Raw genomic sequence first — 18,600 nt, 5'->3', positions numbered from 1 at the left:
AACACCTGTCACCATCTCAAATGTTATATTTATAGTTAATCCTCACATGAGGATATTTTTTTTTATTGATTTTCAGAGGCGGGGGAAGAGAAAAGGATGCCTTCCACACCCACCCTGACCCAGAGCCAGGGATCATCTCCATCATTGAATTATAGAAACTTTTGTTCTTCAGCACCCTAAACTTATAGCCAGGACAGTGCCAAAAACATGGTCAGCACTCAATTTCTATTCCTGAAATACATGAAAAATGTCTCATTAAAACTGTAGAATACATAATACCTTAAGGATAAATTATGATTGATGCAAAGCTTCATATCACAGGTGGCACAGGGGTTTCCTTGAAAATGGACCAGATTCACATACAAAATGTTAAAATTAATTATTTCTCTACAAATAAAAATGGTAGCATTTCAAATATGTAATACCAGTTTTTGTGAATTAGTCGTATTATTTCCCTCTCTCTTAGTAGTCACCTCCACCATATGCCACCAAGGAATGGTACACAAATTTCAGAATTTTTTCTCCTGGGATTTTCAGAGGACCCAGAACTGCAGCCCCTCATATTTGGACTTTTCCTCTCCATGTACCTGATCACTGTGTTGGGAAATCTGCTCATCATCCTGGCTGTCAGCTTAGACTCCCACCTCCACACGCCCATGTACTTCTTCCTCTCCAACCTGTCCTTGGTAGACATCTGTTTCACCTCTACGACCATCCCAAAAATGCTTGTGAACATCCAGTCACAGAGGAAAGCCATAATGTACACAGGATGCATCACACAGATTTATTTTCTTATACTCTTTTCAGTGTTGGACATTTTTCTCCTGACAATAATGGCCTATGACAGGTATGTGGCCATCTGCCACCCCCTGCATTACGTGGTCATCATGAACCCCCGGCTCTGTGGACTGCTAATTCTGATGTCTTGGATCACAAGTGTCTTGAATTCCTTGTTACAGTGCTTAATGGCATTGAAGCTGTCCTTCTGTGCAAACTTGGAAATCCCCCACTTTATCTGTGAACTCAATCAGATGATCCAACTTGCCTGCTCAGATACCTTCCTTAATAACATGGTAATGTATTTTGCAGCTGTCCTGCTGGGAGTTGGTCCTTTCACTGGGATCCTTTACTCATATTGTAAAGTAGTGTCCTGCATACGTGGCATGTCATCAGCTCAGGGGAAGTACAAAGCATTTTCTACTTGTGCGTCTCACCTCTCGGTTGTCTCCTTATTTTATTGTACAACGCTAGGCGTGTACCTCAGCTCTGCTGCTATCCAGAGCTCACACTCAAGTGAAACAGCCTCAGTGATGTACACTGTGGTCACACCCATGCTGAACCCCTTCATCTACAGTCTCAGGAACAAGGACATCAAACAGGCTCTGAAGACATTCTTTGTGAAGGAAACTACAAGCAGGCCAGTTGTCCTAAGACTGAAGACACACCCCTGATGGCAGAGGTCAAAGTCTCAGAGTCATAGAAGCATGGGACAGACTGTCTAATCTCAGAGGGAAGGCGAAGAGTGGATGAGGGGATGGGAAGAGATCAACCAAAGAACTTGTGTGCATATATGCATAACCCCTGGACACAGACAATAAAGTGGTAAATGCCTGGAGCAGGAGGAGGGGGTGGGCTAGACGGGGTCAATGGGCAAAAAAAATGAGACATATCTAATGCTTTCAACAATAAAGTTTTTTTTTTAAATAAAATGCAGTTTCTGAGTCCCCTTTCAGAAGGGCTCAGTAATCTGCATTTACAATGATTTGTACACAGGTTGAAAATGAGTATACTAGATAGTGGATAGCATTGCACAGATTATTAAGTTATTATTAATTTAAAATAGGGTGAGGATTTGTATTAATAAAAATGTTATGATTTAATGCATTTTGATTTAATTACCAGCAAATGTCTTCTTTAACTGATATTTTTCACTTGAAAATAATGTGTTTATCAGCAATGCTCAAATCCATTTATGACTATAGATATAGCTTTGCAAATAAGAGAATTTGAGCTATTCACTCTTGTTACAAATTGCATGAAAGGTAAGAATTAAGTGTCTTTGGATTCATTTTTAAAAAGGCTTAGAATCAGATACTGTAATTATCTTCAGACTATGGAAGTAGAGCCTTCTTTTTCAATTCATTTCCTAGAATTTCCTTTTTTTTTAATTTTTATTGATGAAGGTATTACATATGTGTCCTTATCTCCTCCATAACCCCCCAGAATTTCAATTTCTTTTACCTTAACTTCTGTATTCAATTTCAGTAACTCACTTTATTAAACTTTCTTTTTTCTCTTATATCCCACAGTTTTTCCCTTTGTTGTTTTAGTTTCCCAAATTTATTTCCATCATAGCCATTTACATAATGAGAAAACATTTATTTTTTAGAATAATTTTTCTCAAGTAACAAATATTGTACCAAGTTATTTTTACTAAAACAAATCATCCAGAGTTCCAAGATGGCTGCTGTCGGGATGGCAGGCTACAAGAGAATATGTGAGTGAGAGAGTGAAAGTAGATTGCATGAACATGTAGAGAGTGTCTGTATTTGTTCCTGAGGGACAGTTGTATTCCATAGGACTGTTTGGGACTAGCGGACCTGGTTCCCCTGGCCAGACAGCCTCTACTACTGCTGAAATCTCTCCCAGAGCATCCAGCTCTGCCACAAAGACAATGCCATTTTTAAAGGGGGAGTAGATGTGATCAGAAGCCCAGCTTTACCTTCAACCAGGGAGACCTTGGATACCCCCGGAACCCTACAATGCCCAAGGATTATCTGCCTTAGCTGCAAACCCATGAACACCAAGACTCCAGCCTCCCTGACCTTGGGCAATTAAAACATTTGTCCAGGGGGAGACATGCTATTAATGTTTTAAGAGCAGTGCCAAATATGCAGACATGCCCTGCGCCTTCTCACAGAGCAGATAGAAGGAACAGGTGAATAAAATAACATCCACCTATAATTGGCAAATTAAAAACAGTTGGTGAGGCAACTGTGGATGTAAATGTCAGAGACCAATCACCTAGGTCAGTGTTTCCCAAACTTCTCTCATGATGAGAATCACCTGGTGGAGTTGTTAAAATACAGATTCCTGAATCCCAACTAAGAAGTGCTATACTAGAATTTTTGGGAACATATAGATAAAATTGTATACTTAACTAGTGCTCTAAGCTTAGAGCGCAAGGCATGTCTGCATATTTGGCACTGCACTAAGCTTAGAGCACTAGTTAAGTATACAATTTTACCTATGGTATATGTTCCCAAAAATTCTAGGTTAGCACTTCTTAGTTGGGATTCAGGAATCTGTATTTTAACAACTCCACCAAGTGATTCTCATCATGAGAGAAGTTTAGGAAACCCTGACCTAGGGAGATTCAATGCAGGAGAGAGAGAATGACATAACCAGACACCCGTGAGGAGCAATCATGAAGAGACAAAGAAACAGTCTGCATATGAAAGAAAAGGAGAAATCACTGGAAAAGGTAGTAAATGAAATGGAGGCAATCAATATGCCAGAGAAAGAATTCAGAGCAACGGTCAAAAAGATGGAAGACAAATTCAAAAATATGTGTAAGAACCAAGAGGAAATGAAGAATCAAGAAGTAATGAAGAATGACATTGCAGCAATAAAGACCACAATAGAAAACATCAATAGTAGACTAGAAGAAGTGGAGGATTGCATTAGTGAGCTTAGAAGACAAAGTAGGGAAAAATAACCAAGCAAAGCAGCAACTAGAAAAAAAAATTTTAAAAACAGGAGGCTAACCTAAGGGAACTTTGGAACAACATAATAAAAAACAACATCTGCATAATAGGGGTTCCAGAAGGAGACAAACCTGACAAGTAATAAAAAATCTGTTTGAAGAAATAATGACAGAAAACTTCCCTGATATTGGGAAGAAGAAAACTCACAAAAGTTCAAGAAGCTCAGATTCCCAAACAGGTTGAACCCCAAAATATAGACACCAAGAAACATTATCATTAAATTGGCAAACATCAATGACAAAGTATGAATCTTACAGGCTACCAGAGAGAGATAGAAAGTTATCTACAGGAGTCTCCCATCAGACTATCGACTAATTTCTCAACAGAAAAACATCAGGCCAGGAGGAAATGGAATGAAATATACAAAGTCATGCAAAGCATGGGTCTGAATCCAAGAATACTGTACCCAGCAAGGCTATCAATCAAAATTGAGGGTTAAATCAGGAGCTTCACAGACAAAAAAAGGACTCAGGGAGTTTATTACCACCAAAAGAGCAATGCAAAATCTAAAGGGTCTACTGTAAAAAAGAAGAAATAGAAAGGGGAGAAGGAACACCAGCATCAAGAATAAAAATGGGAGAAACATGATGACTGGCAAGAAGATAGGGAGGAAGAGTGTGAGGGAGAGATAGAGGAATGTGTGGACATTGTGTGGGGAGTGTGTGTGTGTGTGTGTGTGTGTGTGTGTGTGTGTAAGAGAGAGAGAGAAAAAACTAGAGACAGTTAGAACCTGCAGGTCTTCTAGGGGACTGCCAAACCAGGCATTCTTAGACAGCAAAACTCCACTGCCACTGCAAACATTCTGGGGAGGATACCACCAGCACAGAAAGCATGCCATCTTGAAGAACAGAACTGCTTGAGACTAGGATCTTAGCTTTGGCACTTTGTCTGGTCTCAGACATATACTGAGACCCTACAGCCACTCGGGACAAAGACCAGCAACCACAGCTGCAGATCCATGGACACCAAGACTCCAGGCATCTCCATCATGGATTTCTGTGAGTCACAGAGCCAATTGCCCTCCCTACAGGCCTGCTGCAACAGCATAGGAACTGCTAGACCCACTCCGTGCAAGAAGGCCTCCTGCCCACATAGGGCACCTGCGCTACCTGAATTTGAGCCTGGGCACACAGACACAGGGGATCTGCTTCCCACAGCACACACCCACACATCAGAACCCACACCCACACATGGAGGCTGTGCCACCTGACTTTGATTCTGGGAGAGCACATCTAGAAGTTTGTTTCCCACAGTGCAGTAGACCTCTCGCCAACACAGGCAACTGTGAAAATTGGTCCCCCAAGCAGACCAGAGACCCTGACTTTCCATGCAGGAAGCAGTACTGAGCACCAGTAACTTGACTCTGTTTCTCATTGCCCATCACGGGATCCCTGATCCCCAATGCACACACACTAAGAGCCAGTGACTCCAAGTCTCAGCACATGCGCACACAGGGATCCTGCTTCTTGACACAAGGCCACACCAAGTGACAGGGACCCCAATACGCAATTCTCAGCATGGCACAAGGGGACACTAGGGGATTCTGATTTTCAGCATGGCGCAGGGGTTCCCTGATTCTCTGTGCACACATGAGGCCACACTGAGCACTGGGGACTTTGATCCTGGGTGAGCATGACTCCCACAGACACACACACATCTTGGTGTCGGAGCTCTTGAGTGACACTTATGTGGTGCAAAGGTCCCACTGCACACAGCCCAAACACCCACAATTCGGTGACTAGACCTTCTAGTGAAAGTTACAATAGGAAGACAATGAAACAATACCCAGAGGAAAGAAAAAGAGGAATTGACAAGAAATGAAATAAGTGAAATGGAGGAATGCACTATGATAAAAAAAAAAAAATTCAGAGTAATGGTCATACAGTTCATAAACCAATGGATGAGAAAATCAACAACCTATCTAAAAATCAGGAAGAAATTAAAAGTGATATAGCTATAATCAAAAAAGCCATGGGAGGTTTCAACAATATACTAGAAGAAGCAGAGAACCAAATTAGTGAGTTAGAAGATAAGGTAGAGAAACAAGTGCAATCTGAATAGCAACTGGAGAAAAAAATTAAAAAGCAAGAGGACCCCCTAAGAAAATTTTGAGTCAACACGAAATGAGTAACATACTTATAATAGGGGTGCCAGAAAGACAAGAAGAGCAGCAAGGATTACAAAATCTATTTGAAAAAATAATGGCAGAAAACTTTCCTGATATAGGGAAGAAAAAAGTTACACAAGTACAGAGAGTCACAAGCAAGATAAATACAAAAATACCCACACCAAGAGACGTCATAATTACAATGACAAGTGTTAACGACAAAGAGAGAATATTAAAGACTGCAAGAGAGAGACAGAAAGTTATCTACAAAGGATCCTTCATCAGATTATCAAATGATTTCTCAAAAGAAACACTTCAAGCTAAAAGGGAATGGAATAAAGTATACAAAGTGATCCAAAGAAAAGGACTGAATCCAAGAATACTCTATCCAGCAAGACTATCAATCAAAATACCACAAGCAACTCTATTCAAAAATACTGGTCAATTTAGGGGGGGAAATGGACATATTCTTTGAAAATATAGAACCTCCAAAAACTCAACCAAAAGGAATCAAAAAATCTGAATAAGCTAATAAATATGAAGGAAATTTAAGCAGTAAACAAAACAAAAGCATTGGACCAGATGGCTTCAAAAAATCATCAAAGGACCTAAATAGACCCTTTTTGAGAGAGGACATTCAGAAAGTCAAGAGACATATGAAAACATGCTCAAAGTCACTAATCGTATGAGAGAGGCAAATCAAAACAACAATGAGGTACCACCTCATACCTGTCAGAATGGCTATCATCAACAAATCAACAAACAAGAGCTGGTAAGGATGTGGAGAAAAAGGAACCCTCTTGCACTGCTGGTGGGAATGCAGACTGGTACAGCCATTAAGGAAAACAGTATGAAGTTTCCTCAAAATATTAAAAATAGAACCCCCTTTTGACCCAATAATCTCACTTCTAGAAATATATCCCAAAAAATCAGAAACACTAATCAGAAAGGATATATGCACCCCTAGGTTCATAGGGGCACAATTTACAATAGCTAAGATTTGGAAACAGCCTAAGTGTCCATCAGCAGATGACCAGATTAAAAAGCTGTGGTACATCTACACATGGAATACTAGGCAGCTGCAAAATAGAGAGAACTCTTACCATTTGCAACAACATGGATAGAGCTGGAGAGCATTATGCTAAGTGAAATAAGCCAGTCAGAAAAAAGATAAATGTCACATGATCTCACTCATTTGTAGAATATAATGAGAAACATAAATTAATGAACAAAAATAGAATCAGAGAAAAAAACATTTTAGAATATAATAGAAGTTGCTGAAACCATTTTGGCTCAGTGGATAGAGCATTGGCCTGTGGACTGAAAGGTCCTAGATTCGATTCCAGTCAAGGGCATGTACCTTAGTTGCGGGCACATCCCCAGTAGGGGGTGTGCAAGAGGCAGCTGATTGATGTTTCTCTCTCATCGATGTTTCTAGCTCTCTTTCTATCTCTATCCCTCTCCCTTCCTTTCTGTAAAAAATCAATAAAATATATTTTTAAAATAAAATAGAATATAATAGAAGTAATCCTGTTATTCGCAGATTTTTAATATGTCCTATAACTTTTGTAATATTATACTGTGTTAATACAGTTTTGGTAATGTTATTATATTTAAAATCATTTTTTCTTGACATACTAAAGTTCATTGCATATAAATGGCTAATTATTTTGTATCTACAACCTGGTAATAGATTTTTATTGTATATTGTAAAAAATACTTTTTTACAAAAGTAATGGTTATTACACATATAATACCTTAATTTTAAAAAAGTAATGGTTATAAGGGTGCTCAAACCCTTAGTGAGACTACAAGCAACTTAATGAGAATTATAAGGAGATGAATGAGAAATACACCAACATGAATAAGATTCAAATGCAAATAAAGAATGACATAGCTAAAACAATGAACACCTGAACAGATTCAACAGTAGGCTGGAAGAAGCAGGGGACAAAATTAGTGAGTTAGAAGACAGGGTAGAAAAAATAAAACACCTATTCAGAGCAGCAATTAGAGAAAAAAATAAAAAGCAGAAGAGTCGAAGGGAGCTTTGAGAGCACATGAACCATAACAATGTTTGCATCATATGCATACCAGAAAGAGAAGAATCCAATCGAGGAATAAAGAGCCTGTTTAAAGAAATGATTGCAGTAAACTTCCTTATTTGCAGAAGAAAAAGTCACTCAAGTTCAAGAAATACTGGGAGTCCCAATCAAGGTGAACCCCAACAGAACCGCACTTTTGCACATCAGAATTAAAATAGCAAATATTAAAGATTTAAAAAGAATCTTTTTTAAAATATATTTTATTGATTTTTGTACAGAGAGGAAGAGAGAGGGATAGAGAGTTAGAAACATCAATGAGAGAGGATCATCGATCAGCTGCCCCTTGCACACCTCCTACTGGGGATGTGCCCGCAACCAAGATACATGCCCTTGACCAGAATCAAACCTGGGACCGTTCAGTCAACAGGCTGACGCTCTATCCATGGAGCCAAACCGGTTTCGGCGAGATTTAAAAAGAGTCTTAAAGGCTGCAAGAAAGGGGCAGAAAGTTACATACACGGGAGCTCCCATTACACTGTCAGCTGATTTATCAATAGAAGCACCTCAGGCCAGAAGGGAGTGGCATGAAGTATACAAAGTAATGAAAAACAAGAGGCTGCATCCAAGACTACTCTATTCAACAAGACTATCATTCAAAATTGAAGGTAAAATAAAGAGCTTCACAGGAAAAAAAAAAAAAAAAAAAGATAAAAGAGTTTATTACTACCAAACCAGCACTGCAATAAATGCTAAAGGACTATTAGAAGAAGGAAAAAAAGAAGAAGGAAAAGGAAGAGAAAGAGGAGGAGGAGAAGGAGACATGTCCAAAGCAGACATACAAATAGCCAAGAGACGTATGGAAAAATGCTCAAAGTCACTAATCATCAAAGGGATGCAAATTAAAAGAACAATGCACATTCTTATTAGCCTCTTAATTATCTGGTCCTGCAAGCCACTCTGCTGGCATGGGGATCTGGTCCGACCTTGGTTCTGTTAGAGTGAGAATTTTTGAGCATGCTTCCTCCTAGTTGACTTGGCCATAAATCCCAGCTGCACCTAACAAAATAGCCTTACAGGATAAATTATTGTCAGTTTTCTTGAGAACAGGATACCAGTGAACCTTACAGGATAGATCACTGTCAACTTCCCTGGTAACAGGATGCAATTACTTACTCCACCAGGCGCCAGGACCCTGTAAATTACATGCTGATGTTACTTAAGTTCCTGCTTTGTTTTAAATTGTTTTAAATTATTTGCTCTGCAAAAACAGGATGCAGTGAATGGATTTAAATACGGTCGGACACAAAGGGTCAGCGCTGCTCTCGGGGCTCACTGCATGGAGAGAGCAGTCAGCCAGCTGGTTATTAAAGGCTCCCTAAATTTTAATTTGGTCTGGACTACAGTCCAGTCATTTACTCGCGTTCGCTCCCCAACAGTTCCTCCCATACTAGATGTCTTCTGGTTATCTGAGCTGTGCTCAAGGCTACAAGCTTTCTGCAAGATATCTGTTAAGCACACTGCCCCTATCCCAGCACATAGGGTGTTTTTGGTTTTTGCCTTCATAAACTAACCCCTAAGTTCACTTGGGGTCATGAGAATTTGAGACACCCAAGTCCACTGGCTTTTGAAATAAGACTCTAAATTCGACTCTCTGATTATAGCATCTTCTGCTCAGCTCGCTGAATTTCCAATACAACATTTGTATTTGGTATTATAGATGTTCAGTGGCCTCTCTCTAGACTAGGGGTGTCGAACTCAATCAGAGAAGGGGCCAAAATCTAAAATCCAGCCTAAATCGCGGGCCGAATGGTTTACTGAACAGTCATAAACTGTCATTGTGATGGAAACGCAGCGGAGTGCAGTGATGACAGCGAGGTGCGGGCCACATTGCAAGGCCTGGCGGGACGGATTTGGCCCGCGGGCCTTGTGTTTGACACATGTGCTCTAGACATTGACAAATATCCCCTTGGGCAAAATCATCTCAGATTGAGAATTACTGGTCCAGAGTTTGAAAACTGAAAGCTACGTGACAGATTTCAATCAAGGCCCATCCCTTACTCATCTTGTAACTTTGAGCAGATCACTAAACCCCTTCAAGTCCCATTTCCGCAAAGGGGGATAGAGTTCATAATAGAACTATTTTATAGAGTGGATTTTTCAAAACTTAAATAAAATTATGCTTATAAGATGCTAAGTGCAGGTTATATGGCATACATATATCTCATAATTAACATCTACATATATAAAAGCCTAAGTGGCTCTTACTGGTTTGGCTCAGTGGATAGAACATTGGCCTGTGGACTGAAGAGTCCCAGATTTGGTTTCGGTAAAGGGTATGTACCTTGGTTGCGGACAAATTCCAGGTGGGGGGTGTGCAGGAGGCAACTGATGGATGTTCCTCTCTCATCAATGTTTCTAACTCTCTATCCTTCTCCCTTCCTCTCTGTAACAATCAATATAATATTTTTTTAAAATAAAAATAAAAGCCCTAGTGACTGTTAGGACCGGTCCACCAGTCGCTATGATGTGCACTGACCATCAGGGGCAGATGTTTAACACAGAAGCATCCAAAAGCCGGGCTCACTGCTGGCAAGCACAACTGCAGCATCGGGAGCCTCTATGGAAAGCAAGGGAAAATAAAAACTACATTTACTTGACTCCTAACCTGGTCCCTTAGGATCAGAGAATCATTAGGAAAATTTCCTTTCTGTTTATTCCACGGGCCTACAGGGAAATCATGTGCTTAGCAGTTGGAATAACACAAGGGAAATGTGCCTGATGAGCAGGCATAGAGAGAGCTGTAAATATCTCCCCTGTGCAGTCCTCAGCTTGTACGATGCTGGGGGACAGCACATGGCTGTGGCTTTTGATTCCTAAGCTCGATCAGGAACTGATGCTTCACTCCTTCCTGCTGTCTCATGTGGAAACAGATCCTCAGTCTCATCATCAGCCATCCAGCAAGCAACTCAGTGTTCCACAAGGAGAACTTCCTCTCAGAGACCCATCCAGGTGAGTCTGGGAGCCCATTAGGTACATCAGGAGATGATCAGACAAGATGGAAACTGGCAGCTTTTACCTCAGTCACTGTGACCCTAATCAGCCAAGCCTATTAATTAACTAATTTACTCTTAATTTACTTAATATGTTAATAAGGATGTTTTCTCTTTGAATCTGCAATACAGGTCCCATAGTTGACAATTAGGTGCTGGGAATGGGAGTCCAGTCAGATGTCACTGTAGAATGAGTGAGATGCATAAAATGATTGCAGTAAAATGAAAACATATCTGAGGAATTCCTCTGTTCAGGAAGAGAGAAGTAGAGAGTAGGTGTGGAGGGCAATGCAGTGAAGTGAGAGTGTTTGTGTTAAAATTCCAAGGTGAAGTATGTTGGAGCATGTTTTGTATTTATTGAAAAGACCCTGGCCAGTGCAGGGAGATGGTACTGTGCAACAACAGTTGGTGAGACGCACATTGCAGCATCTTCTCTCACGTTGGGTATTCACATGAGAAAAAATAATTAAAAGTCAAAGAGGAAGACTAAGTATTAAATTGAAAGACAAGCTTTGCCATATGTTCACATACATTGAGATGTAATTCTGGAATCATTAAATAAATAATAACTGAGCATCTGCTCTGTGCCAGAACATTCTAGGAACATTACGTATTATATTCTTCTACATTTACTATTTAATTATTAACCCATGTTGATATCTTTAAATTATGTCTTCTTTCAGTTAATATTTGGTTCTTCATTCAATTATTCTTGTTATGAAACTACTCATTTTAACCTGGCTTATTACCCCTTCTTTCTTTCCATGTTTTGTTTCTATATAAGTGTGTATCCATGCACATACCTTTGTGAAAAACTCAAAATGTGAACAAAGCAGGGGAAGTCCCTGGTCTATTTTTCTTTAATTGTTTAAAAGTCTTAAAAAAAAAAAAAAAAGTAGAGCATATGTCTCCTTTTTCCTCTATTGACCACCCCCCTACCCTCCCCCCCCCCCCGGCTTCCCCCTACAACCTAGTACATGCCCTCACCCCCCCTAGTGTCTGTGTCCATTGGTTATGCTGCTCTTTTGATCATGTAGTGTAACAGTGAGGGCAGAGAACAATGAAATAAATGTGTGCTTAAAATAATGTCCTCAGGAAGAATCATATGAAGAAAGCTATTCAATGTAAAAATTGTCATGGTGTGGCAAAATTTATAAAGCATGGTCTGGCAAGGTTTTGCATGTTAGATAAAGACTAGACCAAGACCAGAGTGTGCCCACTGGGTTTGTCACAAAAAAGATCAAAACCCAAAGCCAAGAAATAATAGAAAAGGTGCCACATCAGAAAAAGAAGAAAGGGACTCAGTTTCCCTCAGACCATATAAAAATGAACTGGTCAGCCAAGACCGGTTTGGCTCAATGGATAGAGCATCGGCTTGGGGACTGAAGGGTCCCGGGTTCGATTCCAGTCAAGGGCATGTACCTTGGTTGCGGGCATATCCCCAGTAGGGGGTGTGCAAGAGGCAGCTGATTGATGACTCTCTCATCGATGTTTCTAACTCTCTATCTCTCTCCCTTCCTCTCTGTACAAAATCAATAAAATATATTTTTAAATAATAATAATAAAATAAAAATAAAAATGAACTGGTCAAATAATTATGAAATAGGTCCAGAAAAAACAAGTCTTCAATGCTTGGTATTTAAAATGTTCCCCTTGATATTTTCTTCTGTGAAGTGTTGGTTTATCCCTTTGCTCTGGGTGTACAATATGTAAAGTGACACCATAAAGATGTTACCTCTCTTGTCTTTTAGACAAGTTTCTTTCTGTGCTCTCATTATTTAGCTGGGTATCCAGGGAATGTGTTTAGAGTTCAAATGCTGCCAGAACCAAGTTAGATTTTTCTTCCTCACCCCTGAGCTTATTAGATCATTTTTAACTCCTCGTTTCATTTCATTCCTTTTCCTCTCACTCTGTTTATTCAACAGAATTTTTATACAATTACAACTATTATTTTATGGTTTATTCTTTATTAAAGTATGCTTAACATACAATATTATATTAACTACAGGTGTTCAACATAGTGATTCAACAGTTATATACTTACAATGTGGTCACCACAATAAGTCTAGTGCCCATCTGTCACTGTGCAAAGTTATTAAGATATTATTAACTATATTTTTGTGCTATACACCACATATACATGACTTATTTATTTTATAACTGCAAGATTGTTCCTCATATTCCCCTTCACCTTTTTCATCCATTCCCTCACCTCCAACTGTTTGTTCCTTATCTATGAGTTTGTTATTGCTTTGTTTGTGTTGTTCGTTTATTTTGTTTTGTTTAAGATTCTATATGTAAGTGAAATTATATGGTATTTCTCTATCTTTCTCTGTCTGACTTATTTCACTTAGCATAATGTTCCCTAGCCCTGTCCCATGTTGTTGCAAATAGCAAGGTTTCATTCTTTTTATTGCTGAGTAATATTCTATAGTGTATATAACAGGTAGAGCAAAAGTAGGTTTATAATTGTGAGTACACAGAACACAGAGTTTATTCTTGTATTATTACATTTTAATTTTTGTATTATTTTCCATGTGAACTGTAAATCTACTTTTGCCCCACTGTGTGTGTGTGTGTGTGTGTGTGTGTGTGTGTGCGTGCCAGATTCATTATCCATTTTTATCAATGGACTCCCAGCAATGCTACTTCTGGTATTTATCCGAAAAAAAAGAAAAACACTAATTCAAAAAGATATGGCCACCCTGTGTTCATTGCAGCATTATTTACAATAGTCAGAATATAAACAGATTTTTTAAATGTTTGTTTAAATACACCACAGAAAAATGGCCATCCCCATATGGAGCCCACGTTTATTTGTCTACTAGTGGCCTGGTGCACAAAATTTGTGCAGTGGAGAGTTGAGGGGTGTCCCTCAGCCCAGGCTGCACCCTCTCCAATCTGGGGCATCCCTCTCACAATCCAGGACTGCTGGCTCCTAACTGCTCACCTGCCTGCCTGTCTGATCGCCCCTAACCATTCTGCCTGCTGGCCTAATCGCCCCAACTGTCCTCCCCACACTGCCTAATTGCCCCCAATTGCCCCCCTGCTGGCTTGATTGTCCCAACTGCCCCCCTTACTGGCCTGCTTGCCTCTAACTGACCCCCCACCAGCCTAATCACCCCCAACTACCCATAACCGCCTTTGCCTTGGCTCTGCCATCATGGCTTTGTCCGCAAGTTCTTCTGGAAGATCTCCCGGTCTAATTAGCATATTACTCTTTTATTAGTATGGATGGGAGGGATACAAATTGGAATTGCTAAAAACCATTTCTACAGTATACACATAAACAATCTGGCCAACTTGGGTTCCAGCCACTCCTTGTCAAATCAGTCTGAGAAAGACATGGAAATAATATAACCATGTTATAGTGTGTGTGTGTGTGTGTGTGTGCGTGTGTGTGTACAGTCCTAAAAACAGGAGGACTAGGGATCATATATTTCGAGGTAACTCTAACAATACAGGAGCCAGAGCTCGATCAAGAGAAGGTACTAAGGGGGGATCTGTTTGCATCCATGGAGCACATTTGCAACAAAGTGCAAGAGGCAGTGTGAACAATGAAGTCCCTGTGCCTGAGGTTTTAACAATAGCAGAGAGGCCTCAACTTGTCTGACACCTTCTCTCATTCTCTTCCTCATACTCATTCACCTCCAACTCTGGTTTCTTTTTTTGGCTGAACATTAAACAAACATCTTCCTCAGGATCTTTACTCTGGCCCTTCCCTCTGCCCAGCACACGCTTTCCCACAGAACCTTGCATCTCCCTCTCTTACTTGAGGTCTCTTCATAAATGACATCTTGTTACCCTAACGCTAAAAGGTTTGGCTCAGTGGATAGAGTATCAGCCTGCGGATTGAAGGGTCCCAGGTTCGATTCCAGTCAAGGGCTTGGTTGTGGGCTCATCCCCAATAGGGAGTGTATGAGAGGTGGCTGACTGATGTTTCTGTCTCGTGGATGTTTCTAACTCTCTCTCCCTCTCCCTTCCTCTCTGTAAAAAACCAATAAAATATATTTAAAAGAAAAAGAAATGACATCTTATTTGTAGGTCTTGCCTAAACACCCATGAAAAATAAAACACCCTGTTCATTTCTTTATACCTGCTTTCCTTTTCTTCATAACACCTGTCACCATCTCAAATGTTATATATATAGCTAATCCTCACATGAGGATATTTTTTCCATTGATTTTGAGAGGGGAGTGAGTGAAAAACATCCCTGTGAGAGAGATACACCAATTCGTTGCCTTCCACACCTACCCTGACCCAGAGCCAGGGATCATCTCCATCATTGAATTGTAGAAACTTTTGTTCTTCAGCACCCTAAACTTACAGCCAGGACAGTGCAAAAACATGGTCAGCACTCAATTTCTATTTCTGAAATACATGAAAAATGTCTCATTAAAACTGTAGAATACATAATACCTTAAGGATAAATTATAATTGATGCAAAAAGCTTCATATCACAGGTGGCATGGGACTTTTTCCAAAAGGAGACCAGATTCACACACAATATGTTAAAATTAATTATTTCTCTACAAATAAAAATGGTAGCATTTCAAATATGTAATACACATTTTGTGAGTTAGTCATATTATTTCCCTCTCTCCTAGTAGTCACCTCCACCATATGCCACCAAGGAATGGTACACAAATTTCAGAATTTTTTCTCCTGGGATTTTCAGAGGACCCAGAACTGCAGCCCCTCATATTTGGGCTTTTCCTCTCCATGTACCTGATTACTGTGTTGGGAAACCTGCTCATCATCCTGGCTGTCAGCTCTGACTCCCACCTCCACACGCCCATGTACTTCTTCCTCTCCAACCTGTCCTTGGTAGACATCTGTTTCACCTCCACCACCATCCCAAAGATGCTTGCAAACGTCCAGACACAAAACAAAGCCATCAGCTATGCAGGATGCATCACACAGATTTATTTTCTTATACTCTTTTCAGTGTTGGACGTTTTTCTCCTGACTGTGATGGCCTATGACCGTTTTGTGGCCATCTGCCACCCCCTGCACTACATGGTCATCATGAACCCCCGGCTCTGTGGACTGCTGGTTCTGATGTGCTGGATCCTGAGTGTCTTGAATTCCTTGTTACAGTGCTTAATGGCATTGAAGCTGTCCTTCTGTGCAAACTTGGAAATCCCCCACTTTATCTGTGAACTCAATCAGATGATCCAACTTGCCTGCTCAGATACCTTCCTTAATAACATGGTGATGTATTTTGCAGCTGTTCTGCTTGGTGGTGGTCCTTTCGCTGGGATCCTTTACTCATATTCTAAGATAGTGTCCTGCATACGTGGCATGTCATCAGCGCAGGGGAAGTATAAAGCATTTTCTACCTGTGCATCTCACCTCTCGGTTGTCTCCTTATTTTATTGTACAACGCTAGGCGTGTACCTCAGCTCTGCTGCTATCCAGAGCTCACACTCAAGTGAAACAGCCTCAGTGATGTACACTGTGGTCACACCCATGCTGAACCCCTTCATCTACAGTCTCAGGAACAAGGACATCAAACAGGCTCTGAAGACATTCTTTGTGAAGGAAACTACAAGCAGGCCAGTTGTCCTAAGACTGAAGACACACCCCTGATGGCAGAGGTCAAAGACTCAGAATCAGACATAGGAGCATGGGACAGACTGTCCAATCTCAGAATGAAGGCAGGGAGTCGGGAGGGGGCTGAGTGGGTAGGAAGAGATCAACCAAAGAACTTATGTGCATATATGCATAACCCTTGGACACAGACAATAAGGTAGTAAACGCCTGGGCAGGGGATGGGGGTGGGCTGGAAAGGATCAGTGGGCGGAAAAGGGAGACGTATCTAATACTTTCAACAATAAAGATGTTTTTAAAAATAGAATGCAGCTTCTGAGTCCCACTCCAGAAGGGCCCAGTAATCTGCATTTACAATGATTAAAAATAATTTATAAACAGGTTGAAAATGAGCACACCTAGATAGTGGTTATCATTGGACAGATTATTAAGTTAGTATTAGTTTAAAAACAGGATAGGAATCTGTCTTAATGAAAATGCCATGATTTTAATGCATTTTGACTTAATTACCAGCATACTAATATGTCTTCTTAAACTGATATTTTTCACATGAAAATAATCTATATTTTGCCAGCAATGCTCAAATCCTTTTATGACTATAGATATAGCTTTGCAAATAAGAGAACTTGAGCTATTCACTCTTGTTACAAATTGCATGAAAGGTAGGAATAAAGTGTGTCTTTGGATTTGTTTTTTTAAAAAGGCTCAGAATCAGATACTATAATTATTTTCAGAGTGTGGAAGTAGAGCCTTCTCTTTCTATTCATTTCCTAGAATTTCCATTTCTTTAACCTTAACTTCTGTATTCAATTTCAGTAACTCACTTTATTAAATTTTCTTCTCTCTCTGATATTCCACAGTTTGTTGTTTTTTTAGCTTCCCAATTTTATTTCCATCATGGATCAGAAATATTTGGAAAATCCCATTAACATAATAAGACAACATGGATTTTTTTAGAATAATTTTTCTCGAGTGGCATATATAGTATCAAATGTGTGTGTGTGTGCGTGTGTGTGTGTGTTTTTAACTAAAAGAATCATCCATAATCTTACTTCCCCTATGGGAAAAACTACACTTACTGACCAAGGAATTCAAACAGTTCTGTAAGAGGAAAATCTGAGACCTTTGTTGTTCACTTTTATGACTGACATTCTTTGGTATATCACTATCTTAACTGCTCTTCCTGAAAATGTAGACTCTGACATACCAGTGTGTTTAACAGCTGGTCACTGGGTTTTATTCTCCTCATTAGGATCCTGTTCTCTCTCAGCTCAGTGTTCACAATCCCTACCTTACCCACTTGCAAAATTATTATTAAATCCATGTCTCTAAGAGGACTCTTCACTGAAAGGCAAATTTTAATAAGTAGGTTGACCTAATATAACCTTAGAATCACAAATGACTATCAATGTGATGAAGTAAACTTTTAAATCCCATATTGTATTACTATGCAAAATATTTCTTCTTCATGCTCTACATCTTATGAAAGATTGGTGCCCATGTATAAGGGGTTTATACTACTTATGGTGAAGAACTGATTGGCATTTTTTAATTTTTTTATTGAATTTTCTTTGTGTTTCTGCTTGAAAACTTCCAGAGCTGCCCATAATATGACTCCTTTCATTTCTATAAAAGCCATATATTTCCCCTTCTAAATTTTGCCATAAGCCACTGAGTATATCTCCATTATAATCAGGATTCTACCCATCTTTTATCTATACTAATAAAAGGGTAATATGCTAATTAGACCAGACATCCATTCGAATGTCCTTCCAGACAAAGTCACGGCGGTGGGGGCCAAGCTAGAGGCTATCAGGGGCAATCAGGCCTGCAGGGGAGGGCACTTAGGGGCGACTAGGTCGGCATGGGAGCAGTTAGGCATCGATCAGGCTGGCATGGGAATGGTTAGGGGGTGATCAGGCTGGCAGCCAGACAAACATTTGGGAGACAGCAGTCCTGGACTGTGAGAGGGATGTCTGGCAGTTGGAATCCCATGAGGGGTCCCAGATTGGAGAGGGTTCAGGTTGGTCTGTGCATGAATTTCATGCACCGGGCCTCTAGTGATCAAAGAATGACTC

The 18,600-nt window shown here is 40.0% G+C and overlaps 2 protein-coding genes across 2 annotated transcripts; both read left to right on the top strand.

Moving 5' to 3' along the window:
- Nucleotides 1–482: 482 nt before the first annotated feature.
- On the top strand, nt 483–1,453 carry LOC118710396 (olfactory receptor-like protein OLF4). Its single transcript, XM_036422874.1, has one exon. It carries the CDS (start codon nt 483–485, stop codon nt 1,449–1,451), a length of 969 nt encoding a protein of 322 aa, XP_036278767.1. The 3' UTR covers nt 1,452–1,453.
- Nucleotides 1,454–15,579: 14,126 nt separating this feature from the next.
- LOC118710356 (olfactory receptor-like protein OLF4) lies at nt 15,580–16,586 on the top strand. The gene has a single exon (XM_036422837.2). The coding sequence runs from the start codon at nt 15,593–15,595 to the stop codon at nt 16,559–16,561; it is 969 nt and encodes a 322-aa protein (XP_036278730.1). The 5' UTR covers nt 15,580–15,592; the 3' UTR covers nt 16,562–16,586.
- Nucleotides 16,587–18,600: the final 2,014 nt, after the last annotated feature.

Source organism: Pipistrellus kuhlii, unplaced genomic scaffold (assembly GCF_014108245.1).
Source record: "Pipistrellus kuhlii isolate mPipKuh1 unplaced genomic scaffold, mPipKuh1.p scaffold_m20_p_73, whole genome shotgun sequence".
NCBI classification, from domain to species: domain Eukaryota; kingdom Metazoa; phylum Chordata; class Mammalia; order Chiroptera; family Vespertilionidae; genus Pipistrellus; species Pipistrellus kuhlii.
Note: the sequence above shows the minus strand (reverse complement) of the source record. Positions and strands in the feature narration are given on the sequence as shown.